At 41.3% G+C, this 19571-nt stretch overlaps 1 protein-coding gene across 6 annotated transcripts in view; it reads right to left on the reverse strand.

Annotated features, from left to right (window-relative positions):
• dlg3 (discs, large homolog 3 (Drosophila)) overlaps window positions 1-19571 on the reverse strand; it is a 96085-nt gene that overhangs the window by 22743 nt on the left and 53771 nt on the right. For 3 of the 6 annotated variants that reach the window (XM_072664095.1, XM_072664094.1, XM_072664097.1), the window contains 7 exons: window positions 18850-18903; window positions 18407-18457; window positions 16824-16948; window positions 15108-15277; window positions 13533-13669; window positions 12644-12790; window positions 10147-10319 (listed from right to left, as the gene is read on the reverse strand). In XM_072664095.1, coding sequence (XP_072520196.1) covers window positions 10147-10319; window positions 12644-12790; window positions 13533-13669; window positions 15108-15277; window positions 16824-16948; window positions 18407-18457; window positions 18850-18903 — 857 coding nt within the window. Of the gene's footprint in view, window positions 1-9142; window positions 9290-10146; window positions 10320-12643; window positions 12791-13532; window positions 13670-15107; window positions 15278-16823; window positions 16949-18406; window positions 18458-18849; window positions 18904-19571 lie in introns of all 6 variants that reach the window. The other 3 variants (XM_072664096.1, XM_072664098.1, XM_072664100.1) reach the window with 2 other exon arrangements.

The raw sequence follows: 19571 nt of genomic DNA on the forward strand, positions 1-19571 counted from the left end.
CAGGACACCACGACAATGAGCAGGGCAGGGGAAGAGCACCTCCAGGTCCAAGGTTGGGAACCACTGCATTAGAAGACATTCTAGATATTCAAGATATTCACCTTAATGTACAGCGCAATGTGCAGACATATCTGGCTAAGCTAAACTATGGAAAAAATATGAGGTGTTAAACAAAATATGGTGACAAAAGTCTAATGACATTTTCAAGTAAAAGACAGCAAGCAAGTCTGAAAGCCTTCAATCTGTTTCTGATGAAATCCAGATTGTGTTGCAAAAAAACAAAACAAAGAAAATAATCTTTCTAACTCTAACAAACAGTTACCTGGAGTGCCTCTGCTCGGTCCTGAAGAAGCTGCTTTTCTCGGCCTGCCTTTCCAGACTAAACCTCACCATTGGCATGGAGGAGGAGACGTTCACGGTGAACATGGTGCCTACCACTAGCAACTTTACACAGGCCGGGAGAATAGTATCCTAAGACTATATCTCTGTCCAGGTTCTAGCTGGTGCTACGTGTGTGTGTATGTGTGTGTCCGTGTATGGAATCTCTGGCTGTAGGGGTGTGATGGGAAACAGCTCCACTTTGGCTGTCACATACTCGCCTCATCCGTGTTAGACTTAACTCTTACACACTCTCATTCATGTCTTCCACAGACTGCTGTGCAAAATGAGGCTGATCAGGCTGATCGTAATAGCTATGATGTCCCAAGCTAGTTCTGAACCTTCAAATGTCCAATCCGTGGCAGAGGTGCCAGACTTGGGGGAAATTATTATACACAATTAATCAAAGTACAACTGAGGCCTTAATCAAGCTGTCTTAATGGCCCATCCCATGAACAGCCAACTTTCCTATTTTTAAAACACAAGACTCACAATAGCCTATTTTGAGTTAATTGTTTTTGTGATGTCATTAAAGGCAACACATTTGCATACAGTGTCTCTGCCGTGTCTCTACTGTGTCTGACGTTTTTAAAACACAATACAGGGCAGCCGATGAGGGCAAAGGTTATTTACATTAATCTTAAAGTCATAGTAACAAAAACTACGTCTAAGTTTGACAAAGCCTGATTTCATTTCTACCCAGTTTTATGCATGTCTGTATAATGCTTCACATGTTTAATATGTGTAGGTGTCACCAGAATGTGTATGCTGGGGGGGGGTACACACACACACACACATATATATATGCTGTTATTAATATCATTGCAATATCAACAATTACAAGAACACTATTAGTAATAACACTGTAAATGGAAGCATAAATGACTGAAAAACTGTCATACAAACCAATTTACAGCACCATGGCAAAAATGTTGCCCACTTCTAGCCAACAATCTCCAAAGCTGGCATTTAACACAATATTTATAGTTAGTATAGCCCATGAACAACTCTGCCTGAAGGGGATTCTTTCTCCAGTGGTCTAACACAACATTACATTACAATTATTCTTCTAGACCTTCATATAAATGCCTACATCACTAATAAAAAAAAAAAATCAGATCAGACCCAAAATAGATGTCAACAGACAAGCGCTCCACATAAAGCAGGGTAGTCAGTCAGTGGTTTCTTCTGGGCCTCCATGAGCATGCCAGCATACCAGTCTGCCACCTCAACCTTCTTAGGCAGATTAGCTAACCGGTTTCCATGTGGCCTGTCCGCTAATTTGAGAATGTGTAAACACAGTAAATAGAACGCTGTTCATCTGAGCACTGTAAGCATGAAGGCTCATGCCTGAGCATCTGAGAACTGACTAACATTGTATTGGGTTTTGTCATGTGTTTGGCAACATTACGCATGCTTCATATCTTTGACCACATGTCTGAGGAAAAGGCCCAATATCAGGGCAGAGGATGACTTGGGCAGTGCTAGTGGGGGTGAAAAAAATGTAAGTCAGAGTAAATTCCAAAGGTTATGACCACAGCTATCAAGCTTTTCTCCCTATCATGAGACCAGCCTCCCTTCCCCCACTCCCTTTTCATCTGTGCTAAGAATGTAAACAGCGCAGAGAATTTCTTTCCCACTTTCCCTCTCTATTCCATCCTTCTGTTCCTCTTTCTGCTGCATTTGCTGTTGTCTCTGTCTCGCTGATAATGTTTGTGGTAAGTGTCCCCCCCCCCAACAAACTCCCCCAGCCCCCTCTTGGCTCTTTTGTGGCGCAGGCTAAAATTCCATAACCTCTCTACCGTGGACAGAGCTGTGAGGTTTTCGAGGTTTCCTGGGTCGTGCTGCCCCAGTGCACTCCAGCTCTATATCTTTCTATCGCCATCTCTCTCTCTCTGCTCACAGTAATTGGCTGTGCTTGGATGATTAATGGTGGACACTGCAGATATGTCTCTCCACAAACACACAGAGACCCGACTCTCTCTGAGATACATGTTCTCTTTGGCGAGATCATGGACCGTGGCTTTCATGGCTGCCATGCGCCACTCTCTCTGTTCCTCTTTCCGATGCAGCTTTCTCCCTCTAAAAAAAAAAACGGTTCTTCATTCTAATTTGGCGCCGCACCAAAAAACAGTTCGAGTCATTTCAGGCTTTCCAAAGCAGCTAAGAATAAACTTGCGATAAATGATTAACAGTTTACATTCAATAGCTCGCCTAAAGCGGCCCAAAATGACCCCTATGTTCAATCGTGCTCTTCTGACGTTTAAACCAGCGTTACAGTGAGGTAAAAGGAGTTGATAGACTGTAAGCTGTAAAGAACTGACCACCTTTACAGTCACTGCTGACTCATGAAAGGCATCAGAGCAAAGTTACTGATCAATCTGGCATGTTCTGTTGTGTACTTTGAGCAAACAGAGCTGTTCAGTCACACAGGTTTCTCTCACACACATGCACAAGGCCGATAGTGATCCCGTCTGGGTTTTTGTGTGTCGCTCTACGTTCATGGACAGTGCTGCAGAACAGTAAAGCATTATAGAGGAGAACAAACCAGGTCAAGTGACGTCAAAGGTTGTCCTCTTGCAGTGTGGGTCTCTGAGCATGTTTTATATACACTCACCCTCCACTTCAGTATAAACACCTACTGCACCTGGCTCATTCATTAACTGGTTACTTTATGAGGCCCACCTCAGCAGGCAATTACAGACTGTAGACCATGTAATCTCATTGGCTCATTCTACTCCATTCACAACGAATCATTTTCTGACCACAGAGCTTTTAACCAGAGTGGACTATTCCCAACACAGCAGTGGCCCTGCAATGGTATTGTAAGTGTGTGTGCGGCACTGGTTAACCAATCATTGATATTATTGAACATTACAATAACATGACTAAATAAGCTGGTATTATGAAAAATATGTATATATATTTTTGTATATTATGTATATACTACATGAGAACCTACATGCGATTTGCTCTCTGATGAAGACTGAAAACTTGACCAGAAGAAGGGTAGCAACATGTCTGATTGGCAATATTTTGGTTTCCAACCAAACGAACACAGAGAGCCACTGAATGTTGTTATTTAAATTATTTAAACTATTAATTGATCCCAGCTGGTAATTATATTGCTATCCAAGGAAATGTGAGTCTTGCATGTCAGGGAAAAGTCTTGCCACTTTGTAAATGAATTAGTATCATGATAAGATCATTTGTTGCAATACATCTGCAGACTGTCTGCAAACTGTTAACTGTCTAATTGTACATTTTTATCCAAGCTTTGTACTGGTATGAATATATGTGGCACAGTGGTGTTGCACCACTGATGGACCAATGGAATGCTGGTGTATATGAGTATCTTTTAATAAACTGTCAAGTCATGCCTGTAGGTGTGAGTGTATGTGTGAAATAAAGCTGATGTCCACAAAAATGCAAGTACATGTAGCTGCATCGAGACACAGAGAAGGGTTTTATAGTAAGCACAGCTCACAGAGGGGCTGACGTGCACACCTCCGAAATCTCGACAACCCATCAAGCAAACGTGCAGTGCTGTAAGGCAAGTTATCGCTGATTAATTAGGCAGGGAAGCATTGGAGCTGGGTCCCGCAATTTAACAAAATAAATAGAAACCACATACAGGAAACACACAGAACAGACTGGCCAAGGCTCCTCAGTATAGGCAATTTTATAATCAATTTGAATTAGCAAGTTCATATTACATCCCCTGAGGATGAAGAGCACATGCAGGATTTTTGGTTTGATCTATTCATTCATCTTCTTTTCCACTTCTTCCCGGTCAGGGAGCCTACCTGGAATCATTGGGTGCAGCCTGGCAGGGTGCCAGTCCATTGCTGGGTACCATACACAAGCTTACACTCACACCTAGGGGCAATTGAGCATGGTCAATTCAATTACCGTGTGTATTTTCTTGGGGAGGCAAGAGGAAACCTATGCAGACACTGGGAGAACAGACACACCAACAGACAGTGACCAGAGCAAGGATTAAACCCACAACCCCAGGCCCAGGCCCCTGGAGCTGTGCGACACATGAACAACCTGCGGCACGGCCATGCCGGCCTATGTTTGGTTTTTATTTTTGTAGTAAATATTTTTGCATGTTTACATGAATATTTATCACATTCAGTATTTTACTTTTCCTATCTATTCACTTTCCACCCTGAGGGTGAGCATTTGCTGATTCTTCTAGTTTGTTTAATGCCAGGACCACCTAACCACCCTAACATGTAAATGTTATGTGCAGGTGACTCAAAAGTCCAGAGGAACAATTCAGCTCTAACTGGTCTAACCCTACTGTTTTGCTCTTTAATTTGATACTAATTGCACCACCTGATTCACTTCACAGATAAAGCTTGCGGTATGGCGGTATGCTGTGCCCTTCAAGTTCACAGACAGATATTCAGATTCAAAAACCAATACGCAGGATCCCTGCAGAAACATGTTTTGAAACCCTCATTGCTTTGTTTACAAATATTGATGTTTACAAACGGCAAAACAGCTTAACAGTTCAAACTGTGCCCAGAAGGTTAAATGTTGGCTGATGATTGGGCAGCACAAGTTATTTGAGTCCAGAGACTTTATGGTGAGGTAGAATGTGGCTTTAAGAATCGCAACATCTGGCTTTAAACTAGGTGCCCTCAGTCAGGAGGTGAACAGGAGATCTCCTCAGAATCTCCTTAATGTTATGCATCTGGCAAGAGCTGTGGTGGATCAGATAGACATGCAAATGTGTCAGTGACAGCCCTAGCATGGGGGAAGCACAGATGGGCAGAAGGCCGATCTAAGTCCCTCCTGTGACTCAGTCGGTGTCACACAAACACACACATACATACACAGCCTGACAAAGTGCTCTGTGAGCACACTGGCATTGATGAAGTGCATGTTTATACACATGCTTTCATATATATATATATATATATATATATATATATATATATATATATAAAAACAGATTGTAATATTTAGTTATTATACATTGTCACATACACACTTGTGACAAGTATATGCTGTATAGATGCACTGTCCACATGTCAGCACATTCTGAGGGACTGTCTAAGTCTATCATTGTGTCAAAGGCATTGCTTGCGGTGTGTGTTTGTGTGAGTGTGTGTGTGTGTGTGTGCGTGTGTGGGAGGACCAGGGTGTGTGGCCTGCTTTCCTCCCTGCGCAGATGAATCACGACAGCTGCAGGAATGTGCCCCACTCATCATTTGTGCCCTGACTACAGAAGCAACCTCTCACTTTCCAATACTTTACAGGAAGAACAGGGTCTACTGTTTATGTTTACATAACTGCAACAGCAGCCAAACGGTCCAGTGCTGCAGGGAAACATTAGTGTGTGTGTCTGTGTGTGCACATATACTGCATGTGTGTATGTGTCTGCTGATAAGGTTCAGTTACCTCTGCTATTAGCAGCTCTCAAGATAATTATCATTCCGTCACAGTCTGTGTTAACATTAAAACCAAACACACACTTGCTATGCAGGTAAAAGTCTAGAGAGACCACTAGTGAAAAGGCTTCTCTTCCACATTGCTTTCATTTCATTTTGAAATATATAATAAGCAAAACAGTTTCAATCCCAATGTAGATTTTTTGAAATCTGAAAGTGAATTTCAGAAATTCTAAGTATTTGGTAGTATGTCCCTCTTTTGTTGTAATGAAAGCAAGCACTCAAGTTGCAAGGGCTCCACAGATTTGTGCAAATGCTGGTGATGATCAGATGTGATCCACCTGTCTTCTGAAAGTGCACTTTCATTAAAAAAGATAAACTTTTTTGTACAAAGACATAAATATAATTAAATAAAAATTTATTTAATTAAAAGTAATTAAATAACAGGAATATATATATATATATATATATATATATATATATATATATATATATATATATATATATATAATTAGATTAATTAATTTTCTATTGATTTATTTACATTTACATTTTTGGGTTTGTACAAAGGCATTAAGATGGTTATGGTGACACATTTGCTTAAATCATATAGAATTTTTCCTTATAATTTAATTATATCATATTCACCTTGCATAGTGCAGAATTTTTAAGACTTTTTTTACTTATTTTACTTACCCATTTTTTATTTACTTTAGAACTTTCTTAAATAAAAATAATTAAATGAAAATTTTTGAATTTCAACATGTGACTTTTGGGTCACTTTCTTCACTGTTTAGAGCAAACATCTTTAAAAAAGTACAAAAAAGCTTACTCTATTGACAATGTGCACAACTTAGATCAAAAAAGTGCACCTACACTGATAAACAACAGTAGTACACCAGTACTGAAAAAATGCATCACTCCACATTTCTACCTATTCTACACATGCACTAACATGCAGGTGATTATATTTCACGCAGTCCCACTCCTAATCTCTTCTTATGTACCAGAGCGATTCATATTGCTCTGCAGGCAGCACGTCAGTTTGCAAGTAAAGCACTTTCTTCAGCAACAGTGCTAGTCAGGTATAGACAGCCCAGCTTTTTAATGATCACCTAGATTACCCATTATGAACACTATTTGTTAAAAGCAATCACTGTATAGAACCCACACAGTCACTGCAAAACTACAGAGTACAGAAGAACAGACTGAACAGCACTGACACACACACAGCTGAGATTATACCCATCTCAGACAGCAAGTCACAGCACATAACTCAGACTGAGCAGAAAGTACCCACAGAAGGCCACAGATTCTCAACAGGGTGTATATGGGTATGTAAAGGACATTGACGGATGCATGATTAAATTTAAGTACAGTATGTTGCTGAAGAGGGAACACTGAGGGCGTAGACATGTACAGACTGCTACATGCTGAAAAGGAGAAGCTATCGGACACACAGGATCAGTCTAGAGCTAGGACACATTAGCTCATAAAGGAGTTGTGATTTGTATTATTTTACATATTTTAGAACAATAATAAAATATATTAAAACCACGTTTTATTTTATACCTTATATCTACATGAATGGTCACTGGAATGGTACCCTGTTTACATAATGGTGGCTCCCTCAAGGATACATCCTTACTACCTTTATTTAGGGAATACAACTGGACCATATTCCTTTGTAGTTGTTTTGTTTAACTGCTGCATTGTTTCCATACATTCAGCACCCTTTGTATTTTATATTTCCATTTAAAACGTGAATATAGCGTACCTTTAAGGCACACCATTGAAACTTAAGGAACATATTGTACCTTTATATCAGAATCATACTGGTGTTCGGAGACGATTATTGAAGCATCGGTCCAATGTTAAACATTCAAAAATGTGTAACAATATTTAATTTATGTACTTTGTTTAATTATTCTCCTCCACAAATACTAAATTATTAGATGACACTGGGATAACTCCATTAAATAGTTTTTTTTTACTATGTTTACTGCATAACCCTACATAAATTAAGAAAACTGAGGCATCCCTCCTGTTTTTAGAGATATTTTAATACAGGTTTGCACACTCTTGGCATTCTTTCAGACAGTGTCATGAGGAGCCACTCTGTGTCCTTTTCCAACAGGTTTGAAGACGTTCCACATATCCTCACTGTTGGGACAAAACCATGTATCTATTTTTATTATTTTTGCCAATAGATTTAAAAATGTTTGCTGCTCCTCTTCAATGGAAACGGCCAAAAAGTTCAAAGTTAAGAGCGCTTTTCCTTATGCTGTAAAATAGGGGTTGGGAATCGAGGCCTGGAGTCCAGCACAGTTGGATGATTTCAATGTTCTAACACACTGACTAAACCTGGCAATTAACAATCAGGTGTACTTGTGCAGGAAAAGCACAAAACTGTGCAGAAAATGTCCCTCCTGTACCAAATCCCTGCTGTAAAGTTATATTTTAGTCTGACAAATATGCTGAAACAATATGCTGAAAATTATAGGTCTAAGATTATAAAAGGTACATTCTGTCAGGTGTGTCCAAACTCTTGACTGCACTGTAAAAAAAAAAAGTAAACAGGCTGCCTTAACACATGTTAACTTCTGATAATAAGTTATCAGAATAAACTGTGTCCCAGCAAACACGCTCATGTGAGGCTCACATGGGTGGAACATGGGTTTGGTGGGTTCCAGGTGGGCACAGGCTCTGAGTGGGTTTGTACATGTTTTGTTACTGGGAATCAGTCAGGCATTATAAATGAGCCCCACCCTAATCTCACATGGGTACCATCTAGGCCCAAGGTGCATTGTACAGCCCAGATGGGGCCCATGTTTCACCCCTCCTGGTCCCATTACTGACCCTGTGGGACCCTGGTGGGCATCCATATGTGGGACCAACATGAACCCATGGACAAAACTTTCTTTTTCCCAGGTGGGCTAACCATACATGTCCCACATAGGCATGTTATCTGGGGTCTTACACTCTGTTAACTTATTACTCTACTGATGGCACAATGTGATAATATTGGTGGAGTAAAGCTCTCACTATCATGTGACTCTACATGAGGTGCAAAGTCTCACAGCCCAAAACAAATGCCAAACTAAGCCTCAACCTTCTCACCCTGCTGCTTTCTGTAATATGCACATCTGCCGTTCCTTACGACTGACAAGCAGGAGGAGTACGCAGCCGTCACACACTGTGCAGCCTCCTGTGTGCAGTGGCGGTAGAGGTGGGGCGGGCTTGTGGAAGAGCGTCAGTGCGGGGGAGATGAGGGTTTGGGGGGGTGACTGTCAGGTTAGCTAGGCTAAGATTATCTAGGCCAGGCAGAGCAAGAAGCAGTGGGTTAGTAGGGTTAGTACCTGCCAGAGTACGGGACCAGGCTTTGGCACAGGGCAGGCGGGGCGGGGCCGCAGCCCCCGTCCCCTGACCCCCCTCTGCACAGGTGTGGGGAGGGAGGGCTGGTTTCCCCGAGATGTTTGTGGATGACACTGTAAATGGGCTCGGCCCTAGTGGGGGTACAGAAATCACACAGTGAATGGGGCTGGCTGAGACACACAGAGACAGCAGACATAAAGACAGAGACAAAGGCATGTACTGTACCTACGAGGAAAAAAAGAAAAGAAAAAAAAAGGCACGCATGCACACAGACAGAGACACGCGAACACTGCGCATGCGTCAGTGAAGATGCATTCATTTCTTATTCAGCAGAGGGGGCTGGAGGGTTCTCATGTCCCCAGACTGGACGGCAGCATTGGGGGGTGGGAGGTGGGGGGTTGGACTGACTCACAAGCTCCATGCTTGTCTCACATCAAGGAAACATGAGTTATTTTTTTAAACAATTGAATGCTAAATCTTTAACTGGTATGTTTGGCCCAGTGTAGGATCACCTTTTGTCCGGGAGTGTTTGCTGCGCTCACACAGGCCTTAAGCTACTTGATTGCTCAGATGTTTCCATTTAGGCCATGTCCACAAACACACTGCCACACAGAGAGGCATAACATGGAGACATCATAGACGTTCCTCAGCCCACACCCTCCTCTTACTCGAAAATGTTTGCTCTCTTTGGGTTCCATCTTTGCCCAGTTACATCATAACACGTGAGGTGAACTCTGTGAGTCAAATAGCACCAAAGAATATTAAACCAATACGCAAATATGAAGCAAGGTAGTGACAAAAAAGTGCTAAAATAAAACGAACAAGGAATGCATTAAAGGAGATTGTGTAATGAATGGCAATTCTCGTCTTGCTAAAATGCAGAAATGCATGCGTGTGTTTTAAAGTTTTTTTTGCCTGTTGTTGACAGTGTGAGTGCTTTTATTTCACAGTGGCAGTCAGTGCATTCGTGAAGGCAGAGAGAACTGACCTAGTGAAGTCGTCCTCCCCCAGCATGTGCCGCGGCACTGGGGAGTAGCGTGAGGGGGTGACCTGCGGAGGCTGGTACACGGGCTTGGGCTCCATGCCTCCCATGTACGCCATGCTGGAGTTGTGGCTGACGTGGTTATCCACCATGGTGGGGAAGGCTGGGGGGAGGGCGAGACCAGTAGAAGGAAAAAGAGAGATGATTAGTCCTGAAGTGGTTAATGCTGAGTGGAAGTGTCTGTGAACTGTGTGTGTGTGAGAGAGAGAAAGAGAGAGAGAGGGAGTGCGAATGCAAGTGTTGGAGCACGGTTGGTGCTTGGCAGAGCGCTTAGGTGTGACTCCACACAGATTCGTGTGCGCCTCCTCGCTCAGTAGGAGAGCGAGAGGAGGGCTGTGTGCGGAGCAGCGCAGTGGGCAGCACTGCAGCATGTGGGAGTCTGAGAACAGAGCAGTGCGCCCACCACTACAGATCCGCACTGTTACAAAACGGCACAAGCTTAGCAGCCTCGAAGGCAAAAAAATGTCTCTACTTCTTAGAACAGTATGGATGCTATATGGGCAGTATGTTGAGCTCTTTTATCACTTAATATATATTATATATTATTTTTATATACTTTATATTTTGCATCTTTACTCTACCCTGAGATTCACCGGACAGTCTGGTGAAAATCCTAATTAAGAGTTTCCCCTTTATTTATCAGTACTCTGTAAAAAGTTTAAAGGCAGGGCAACTTAAATGATAAAGTCACTGATAACAGACATTTTTAAGTTAACTCAACTTAAGTCTCAAGCCACATTTCAATTTGGTCAACAATTTAACAACTACAACTAAAATATTTTGCAGGATTTTCAGTCTGTGTCCGCACCCTCCAAAGTGTTCACTGCTTATTCCCAGCCACAGATTACTCATCCTATCACATGTGGGAGGCCTTCCTAATCTCTTATGATATTTTAAAAAGCAGGCAGTTAGACAGCCATGTCACTCTAGAGCTGTGAAGTCATGTTCATTTCTATGTACAGGTAAATTTACTCAAAATCTGTGTTTTATGTAGCATAGTTACATAGTTATAGCTCTAGATAGTTCTTCTACACCAAGGGGCTGAACCAAACTCCTGAAAAACATCTCCACACCATAATCCCCCCCTTCACCAAACTTTACACTTGGCACAATGCAGTAAGACAAGTACCATTCTCCTGGCAACCGCCAAACCCAGACAGATGGAGAAGCGTGATTCGTCAATCCAGAGAACAGGTCTCCACTGCTCTATAGTCCAGCAGCGGCGTGCTTTACACCACTGTATCCGACGCTTTGCATTGCAATTGATGATGTTAGGCTTGGATGCAGCTGCTTGGCCATGGAAACCCATTCCATGAAGCTATGTTCTTGAGCTAATCTGAAGGCCACAGAAAGTTTGGAGGTCTATAGCGATTGACTCTGAAAGTTTGCGACCTCTGTGAAGAATGCCCCTCAGCATCCGCTGACTCCACTCTGTCATTTTACGAGTTGCTCTAGTTCCCACTTGCTTCCACTTTGTTATAATACCATTGACAGTTGACTGTGGAATATTTAGTAGCGAGGAATTTCACTGAGCTCCTGACAGTGACTCATTCTTGCACAAATGTTTGTAGAAGCAGTCTGCATGCCTAGTTACTTAGTTTTATACACCTGTGACCATGGGATTGATTGGAACAGAATTCAATTATTTGGATGGGTGAGTGAATACTTTCGCCAATATAGGGTTTATTTAACTTCCAGCTCCATTGCCAAAAGCCTCCCAGTCTGTAAGCATTATATAATAGGGGACATTCTAACCTACAGACAGAAATAAACAGTAAACAAACTGTGGGAGAGGGACACAGATTATAAAACTTAGAATATAGAATATTTCTGCGATTTTAGCAGCAGCACATTTACTAATGCTTGTGAGCACGGAATATTCACTAAAATGAGATGCAGAACTAAAAAAATTATATTCAGGAGATCATATGACTAAACTAAGTTGAGTTAACTCAACTTAGTTAGAATCAGGCTTAGACATTGATAATACATAGTTAGTAACTGTTTTCACATCTTGAGACTAACATGGGCCCATATTTGTTGTGTATTGTGTTGTGTTAGTCACACTATTATGATTTCAGCTGATGTTATACATTCTGAATGTTATTTCAGTCTCACATTCTTTTGGTTATAGGTTATACAAAAACAGGCCATCTTACTCCACTCACCCCTATCATCTTTATTTTAAATTACAAATGCATTTAAAGTAGGTAAGTTAAATATAAATGTATCAATTTACAAATATGAATATTCAATTTAACATCATTTATGCTGCTGTGATCTCTTAAATGTCTCAATATACGTTCTGTTGAGTTTAATAGGGTCGTTTACCCTAAGATATTTATATTTAAAATGTTTGCTTGGGTAAAACTATTCTTTTGAGACAGATATAGTGTTCTAGGCTATGACGTAAGCTTAAGTTGTCCAGCAGAAGGAGGTACGTACTGCTAGAGTAGTCCGGAGGAGCATACATGTCGTTGAGGTGTACGGGCCCCGGCTTTGCCACTTTCAAATAGACCATGTCTGAAGTGTTCTTCAACGCTGCAACAGCCTCCTCGTGACGCACGTCCTGCAGGACGATGTTATTCACCTGGGCACACAAACAAACAGCCCCACTCACACACATCATATAGGTCAGTCTCTGGAGGGACTCCAGGCAGTTTGACACTGTGTTTGAGGTAATGGGAAGGAAACTGCCATGGAGAGGAGGCCGGATGGCCCTCAGAACTGGGAGGAGTTTCCATTCTCCTGCCTTCAACTGCTCCACCACAAAGGGAAGGAGATGAAAAGCGGAAACCGGTAAGGGGCAGTGTGTTTTTTCCTTTCTGTATTTTACACTTGATGTAGATGTCACTTTACTGATGCACAAATTGAAAATCCACAAAGAATAAAAAGTATCAAATACATGATATTGCAAGTCATGTTATCAGGTAAACTACAAAATTCATAATATTTACATCCTGATCTGAAGAGCTGGCAAACTTGTTGCAGAGACGCAATATTTCTGGCAAGTGCATGGACACTATGCATGCCTCTCTGATGGCAGCCATAACTGATGACTGGGACATTATTTATGACAGTCTTGACCAAGCCGCCTCTGCTGTAACTCCCTTGTCACTCATCCACCAGGCAGGGGGCTCTCTGTATCTCAGCAATGGGCTGTGTCTGGGCTTCAGTCAGAGGAGCAGCTCCATATCATTCATACAGAGGGTTATACATTTGCACACACAGCTGCATGCTTTTTTACAAAGTCTGACCATGGCAGAATCTGACCATTTTCTAACACAGATTTTTTTATGCACACTGTTTTAATGTACAAAAAGGGCGCTTACAGCCAGGAGACGATCGCCTGTCTGCAGCCTTCCATCTTTCTGTGCAGCCCCGCCTTCAATAATCTTTGTGATATAGATGCTGTTGTCTCCAGGGATGTGCTGGTTACCAATACCTCCCGCAATGCTGAAGCCCAGGCCTAGAACACAATGTCAAATGAACCAATAAGAAGGATTGTAACAACAATTTAACTATTATTCAGCTCTCGACAGACCAAATTCATAAGTAATAAAAATACAATACAGATATGCACTCAGGTCTGTAAGTATTTGGACAGTGAATCAAGATGAGAATGAAATGTAGATTTTCAGATTTAAAGAAGATTTAGATTTCAATAAATAGATAAAAATAATGCAATGACTATTGAGGAATTACAGCCATTGTGATAATGATAAGCAGTTTCGTAGCAGGTTGTGACATGTGGCCACAGTATTTAATTACAAATTAAGGAAATAAAAGGTCTGCAGTTGATTTCAAGCACTAAATTTGATTCGATAGCTTTTCATGGGAACTTTAACATGCGGTCCAAAGAGGTGACGACGCAAGTGAAGGAGATCATCATTATGCAGAAACGCCTTCATGTCTAATTAGACTGATAGACAGCATCTAAAAAGCCTGCCTGGTCTGGAACAAGGATGGTTAAGATTAACCCAAGACTACTTAAGAGTATGGAAAAACATAGAAAGTGTTTCTGATCCAAAGCATACCACATTATCTATTAAACATGACATGGGCATGTATGGCAGTCAATTGAGCTGGGTCACTGGTGTTTATTGATGACTGAGCGCCACTTTCTGCTCAGATTCGGTCAGATTTCGCAAAACTGATAGGATGGCACATTGCTGAACAGATGGATAATGGACGAAAAGCAACCCAGAAGCATCTTATGGAAAAGAAATGGAACGTTTTAAAATGGCTGTGTCAGTCACCTGACCACAACCCAACTGAGCAGGCTTTTCACATACTGCAGACAAAACAGAAGACAGAAAGACCCATAAAAAAGCAACTGAAGGCAGCTGCTGAAAGGCCTGGCAAAGCATCTCAAGAGAGCAAACTCATCATTTGGAGATGCTCATGGGTTCTAGAGTTCAGGCAGTCATTGACTGCAAAGAATTTGAATCCAAGAATAAAAGCTATCCTTATATTTATAATTATGCTAGTTTGTCCAATTATATTTGAGCTTTAAACCTCTTGAATTAAAACTAAAAGCCTACACTTTGGTCACCTTGTGACTGCTTCATTTCAATCCATTGTGGTGGCTGACAGAGACAGAATTACAACATTTGTGTCACTGCCCTAATGCGTATGGACCAGATTGGATTAGTCATAAGAGCATACTCTCTCAAAAATAAAGGTGCTACAAATGGTTGCCATACAAGAAAGCCATTTACATCAAGTAAAGCTTCTTTAGGTCTTTTAAATAATCCTTCACACTCACACATCTCTATTACAAACTTGGTTCTTCATGGAACCAAAGGCATAACTTATCACTTGTAGTACATTATTGTTTAAGAGTGCATAATGCCATTCTGAGGGCATGCCCATATATGTGCAGGTGGATTCGTGTTTGCTCCAACCTTTAGGCCCTTTGAGCAGGTTGACCTCTAGGATGGTCTCTGGTGGGGCCTGTCTCCTGCGCACCAGTAACCGAACCACAGGTCCTGCCTCCTTCAGAGCCTCCACAGCCCGGCTGTGCACCACCTCCGATACATCCACTTCATTCACCCGCAGCACGCAGTCATTCACCCTGACACATGGAAAGACACACAGAGCACAGATTGCATTCTCAACTGAACATCAGTCACAGTACATACACAACAAATCTCATATCAGCCTTGATGTGAAATATATACTGGGCACAGGTTTCATTACAATGTACAATATAATCTATAATAAATGCAGCACTTCCACAAAATGATGGAAATATTACATGAAAGGAATGAAATAAACATGCACATATACGTTCCAAAATCTGACACCCACAAAAGAACAAACAAGGGATTATAAAAGGATTATAAAAATAAAAGCAATGAACAGTTATTAGAAGTAAAATAAAGAAGAAGTGTTGTTCCACTAGCTGCATCGCTTTCTACAGAAGTGTATATTCAGACAGCTCTCTGCTGGATTTGATCTCCTCATCTAAGGCCTTTGCACACATTTGTGCTATCCTTGCTAATATTTGATATTTCTCAAATTATGCGAATATAGTTGACATTATGGTGATATAATCTGAAGTTAGGAACAGGAAAATAAGGAAAAAATGCAAAATATAAACAATTCACTTTTGTTCTCAGATTTCTGGATGCAATTACATGTTTATTCAAACATAAATCTCCTACAAGAAACCTTTTAAAACACAATTTTCTCACGGAACAGCCAAACATTATAATGTGTTAAAGGATAGAGACAGATGGTTTCAGAGAGAGATAAAGCTTCCTTAGAAAGGAGAAATGTAACTAAAAAACAAAATTTACTGACAGGAAACAGGCAGACACTAGCGGCTAAAAATATGTAATGAATAAAATTAAAAAGTATAATGGAGGACTATTTAAACCACTTATACTCAATCTAAACCACAACTGTAAATTATTAGCTTTACAAAGCTGACATTTATGATTGGCCTTCAAAAATCAATTGGAACCACATAACCTGTAAGCAATTACAGGACTGGAAGAAAGTAAAACAGCCTGATGAGTCATGTTATACTCTTTATTTCTGGATGCTTTTTTTCTGTCTGAGGAAGCTAATAAAGCCTTTGACCTGCCATGTGTGCTCCTAACTGGGCAATATGACAGTATGCCTGTTCTCAACAATTGGTCCAATTTACCACTCCGAAATAGTTCAGGACAAGTGATAATAACACTGATACTTGGGGCCTCTATGCAACATGACTCATTACCACATCTGAAACTTGCCATGTAGGTATGTGCCTCGTTGTGAAAGTGAGGGTTGTATCTGTAGTTTTTGAATTTGCAGATTACCCCCAAAATGAAATGAGACAGACTCGACATGTTTTGACAGTAACAGAATGGTGCCATCTTGTGCCCAGAGGATATTCACGCTGGGGCAGAAATGAAGGCACATGATATCTGAAAACTATCACATCTTATCAAGCTCAGTGATATGCAAAGTAAAAAAAAATACACAACTAGAAAATTGATGCACCTCACTAGTACACTAAAGAATTAGGACAGTGGTTCTAAGACAGTAGTTTACTAGGTCAGTGTTCCCTCTCAGTGGTGTAAGGTAAGCAGAGGAAAGATTGTAGAGTAGAGGTGAGTGTGTGGACTGACCCTAGTCTTCCGTCCATGGCTGCTGCTCCTCCAGGGATGATTTTAGTGATAAAGATTCCTGGGTCATCAGGGATGTGTGGATTATCAATTCCTCCAGCAATACTGAAGCCAAGGCCAGAGTTGCCCTGTTCAATGCATTCAGACATAAGCATACACAAACAATGGAACTAATAGGTCCTCAGAAGTATTTCACATATTTGTGCAGATGGCTTCTGTTTAGACATGCACCAATTTTTCTTATTCTTTTAAAGAGAAAGTACCTTGCAGGCATTCTGAAAACCTTAATGTAACTAAATGGGGCATGTATGAACAGCATGGATACATCGATCATGATTTTTTAGGGCCTACTTCAACTAAACAGATGATCGTTTTTTGTTACCATTTTTTGTGAACCTGAAGCTGTAAGGCCTAAATGAACACATGATATACAATTGCAGTACTATTCTATTATCCAAATACTGATCAAGTCACATATTTATAAAATAATGGCTTGCTCTTTAAAGGGCCAGAATAGCATATTAAAATCTTGAAAAATGAAAAATCAGTTGCCTATTTAAATAACATAAATCCGATAAGGAGTTTTATCAGAGATAAGCAATTGCATCACAGATCTTGGCTGACTATGGACTTTGGATTGCGATCCCTTTATATATACACTGGATATATATATATATACACATACGCTATTGTTCCTTGGTCCTTTATCCCTCCCTCTCCTTTTTTCCACTCATCACCCTTTTCATCCATTTTTTTTTTTTTAAATCTAAAGCTGTGGACTGAGACTGGATGGTCTATCAGGCATGTCAGCGACAGGCCCCAAAACAAGACAGCTGAGAAAAGATTTTGCTTTATTATTTTCTATAATTAATGAGTAACGGTCGTAGCAAATTAGGACGGGGGGGAGGCTGAGGCGTCCCAGCCAGAGGCTCCCGAGCCAGAGTGAGCACGCCGGTCCCGCTGCCAAATGTTACACACCCACGGACCTTTTAACGTGTGATCCTACATAGTTTATTTAGGCCTCAGCATGCAGAAATGCCACTTAGCGGAGGAGCAGCCCTGCAATTATCCTGAAAGCCCAGAGATGCATCCAGACCTGTGGGAGGACGGAGGCCCGCAGAGCTCTGCCAATGCACTGACCCTTCTCCAACAGCGGCCGCTGCTTCGCGTACATTATATACTGCTTGATTAAAACTACATGACTTCGCTTTGTACAAGATGGAGGAATGCAGAGAGCCCTGGCCTTATGAAAGCTATTTATTCACTCGGGTCATGCTGTTTAACGCTCACTTAAAAATAGTCCCTTCTCTGGAACGCGTTGTCTTACTTAGTGAAAGTGGTGTTGAAATCTGAATGAATTGTAGATGAGTGTAGATGGACTGTGGTGGTTCGTAGGCATTGGCATTATTGAGAAGCCATTTCACTGTGGTGCCTCCTGTTCAGCCCTAAAAGCACCATTTATTGCCATCTAGTGGCCATATCTGCACAGGTAGCACAGACAGAGCATGCACACATATAAATGCAAAAATCACCTTAATTAAATTTTTTTTTTTTAAAAGTGCATGTGGTAACAAAATGATATTCACCCTTTCCAAAATGATTTCTTCGTATTTGTACATGCCATCACTCCCATTCACCTGTAACCAACAAAAGAAAGGTTCATTTGTGCCCCGTACCATCACAGGTTGTTTGATGCTTTAATACACGAACAAAAAATCTTATCTGAAAGATGACATAATGTCTTTCAGCACAGCTTAAAAGGATAAACACTGCAAGCTACATCAATGTAGCCTACATCATACAGATTTTAAATAAGCAGATTATTACTAATGACAGTTTTAAACATGCTACACAATCTCACATTACACCACACGCACTGTCATTTAGTGTATCCCTTGTCTTTTTTTCGTTAAATATCATACTCATTTCAAACACAGGGAAGGGTTAGGTCAGACAGAGGGGAATAATTCCACGTGGCAGGCAGGCAGGGACTATTGGAGGTGCACTCAGAGAGACAACAGATACTTACATAAGGGCCTGCATCCAGTGAGTCTGCATTGACAATGATGGGAGGAGGGTTCGCCTGGAAGATAAAGAGATGCGCATTACCTCAGTGTGTGAGACCGGCTACTCGCTGACATACACACACACAGACAGTCACACACGTGCTGTCATGGGCGAGGAGAAAATAAATGCATGCCATGGGAACAGCCAGTGAGCCTCACTGGAACGTGGTACATCATCAGCGTGGTTAGATGCCGTAGGGAGAGCAGTGGAAGAAGGACTGGAGGTGGTAGGATTACAATGGCCTGTGGTTCAGAGTTAAAGCAAACTGCATCTGCGGCACAAGGGGCACGCCATGATGTGAGCAATTCCCCTCTGGACTGTGCAGTATTCCATTCTATCACATTTCCTTTTTAATAAAGTCTTTCTAAGAGGTGATAGCAAGCGCCAGACACAGAGAAACTGTATGTGTCTGATATTTTTTGATGGTATAGATGAGGTTTATTTTCCGACTGTGATTGAGAAGATACAGGCAGATCACGAGCTGACATTAACGGCTTGTCACATGCAGACTTAGCTGGATTTCTCAATATTGATCAATGACTGATCTATGGTGAGGCAATGCTGACGGTGCTGTGAAGAGACCACCAACCTCCTCTAGGAGGCCCTGTAAATACTCACAACATTTATACCACTAGTAACCAACTTGTAGCCAAGCGTCTGAAAGAAACAGTACCCTGTTTGGGC

Source organism: Salminus brasiliensis, chromosome 19 (assembly GCF_030463535.1).
Source record: "Salminus brasiliensis chromosome 19, fSalBra1.hap2, whole genome shotgun sequence".
In the NCBI taxonomy this organism is placed as follows: Eukaryota; Metazoa; Chordata; class Actinopteri; order Characiformes; family Bryconidae; genus Salminus; species Salminus brasiliensis.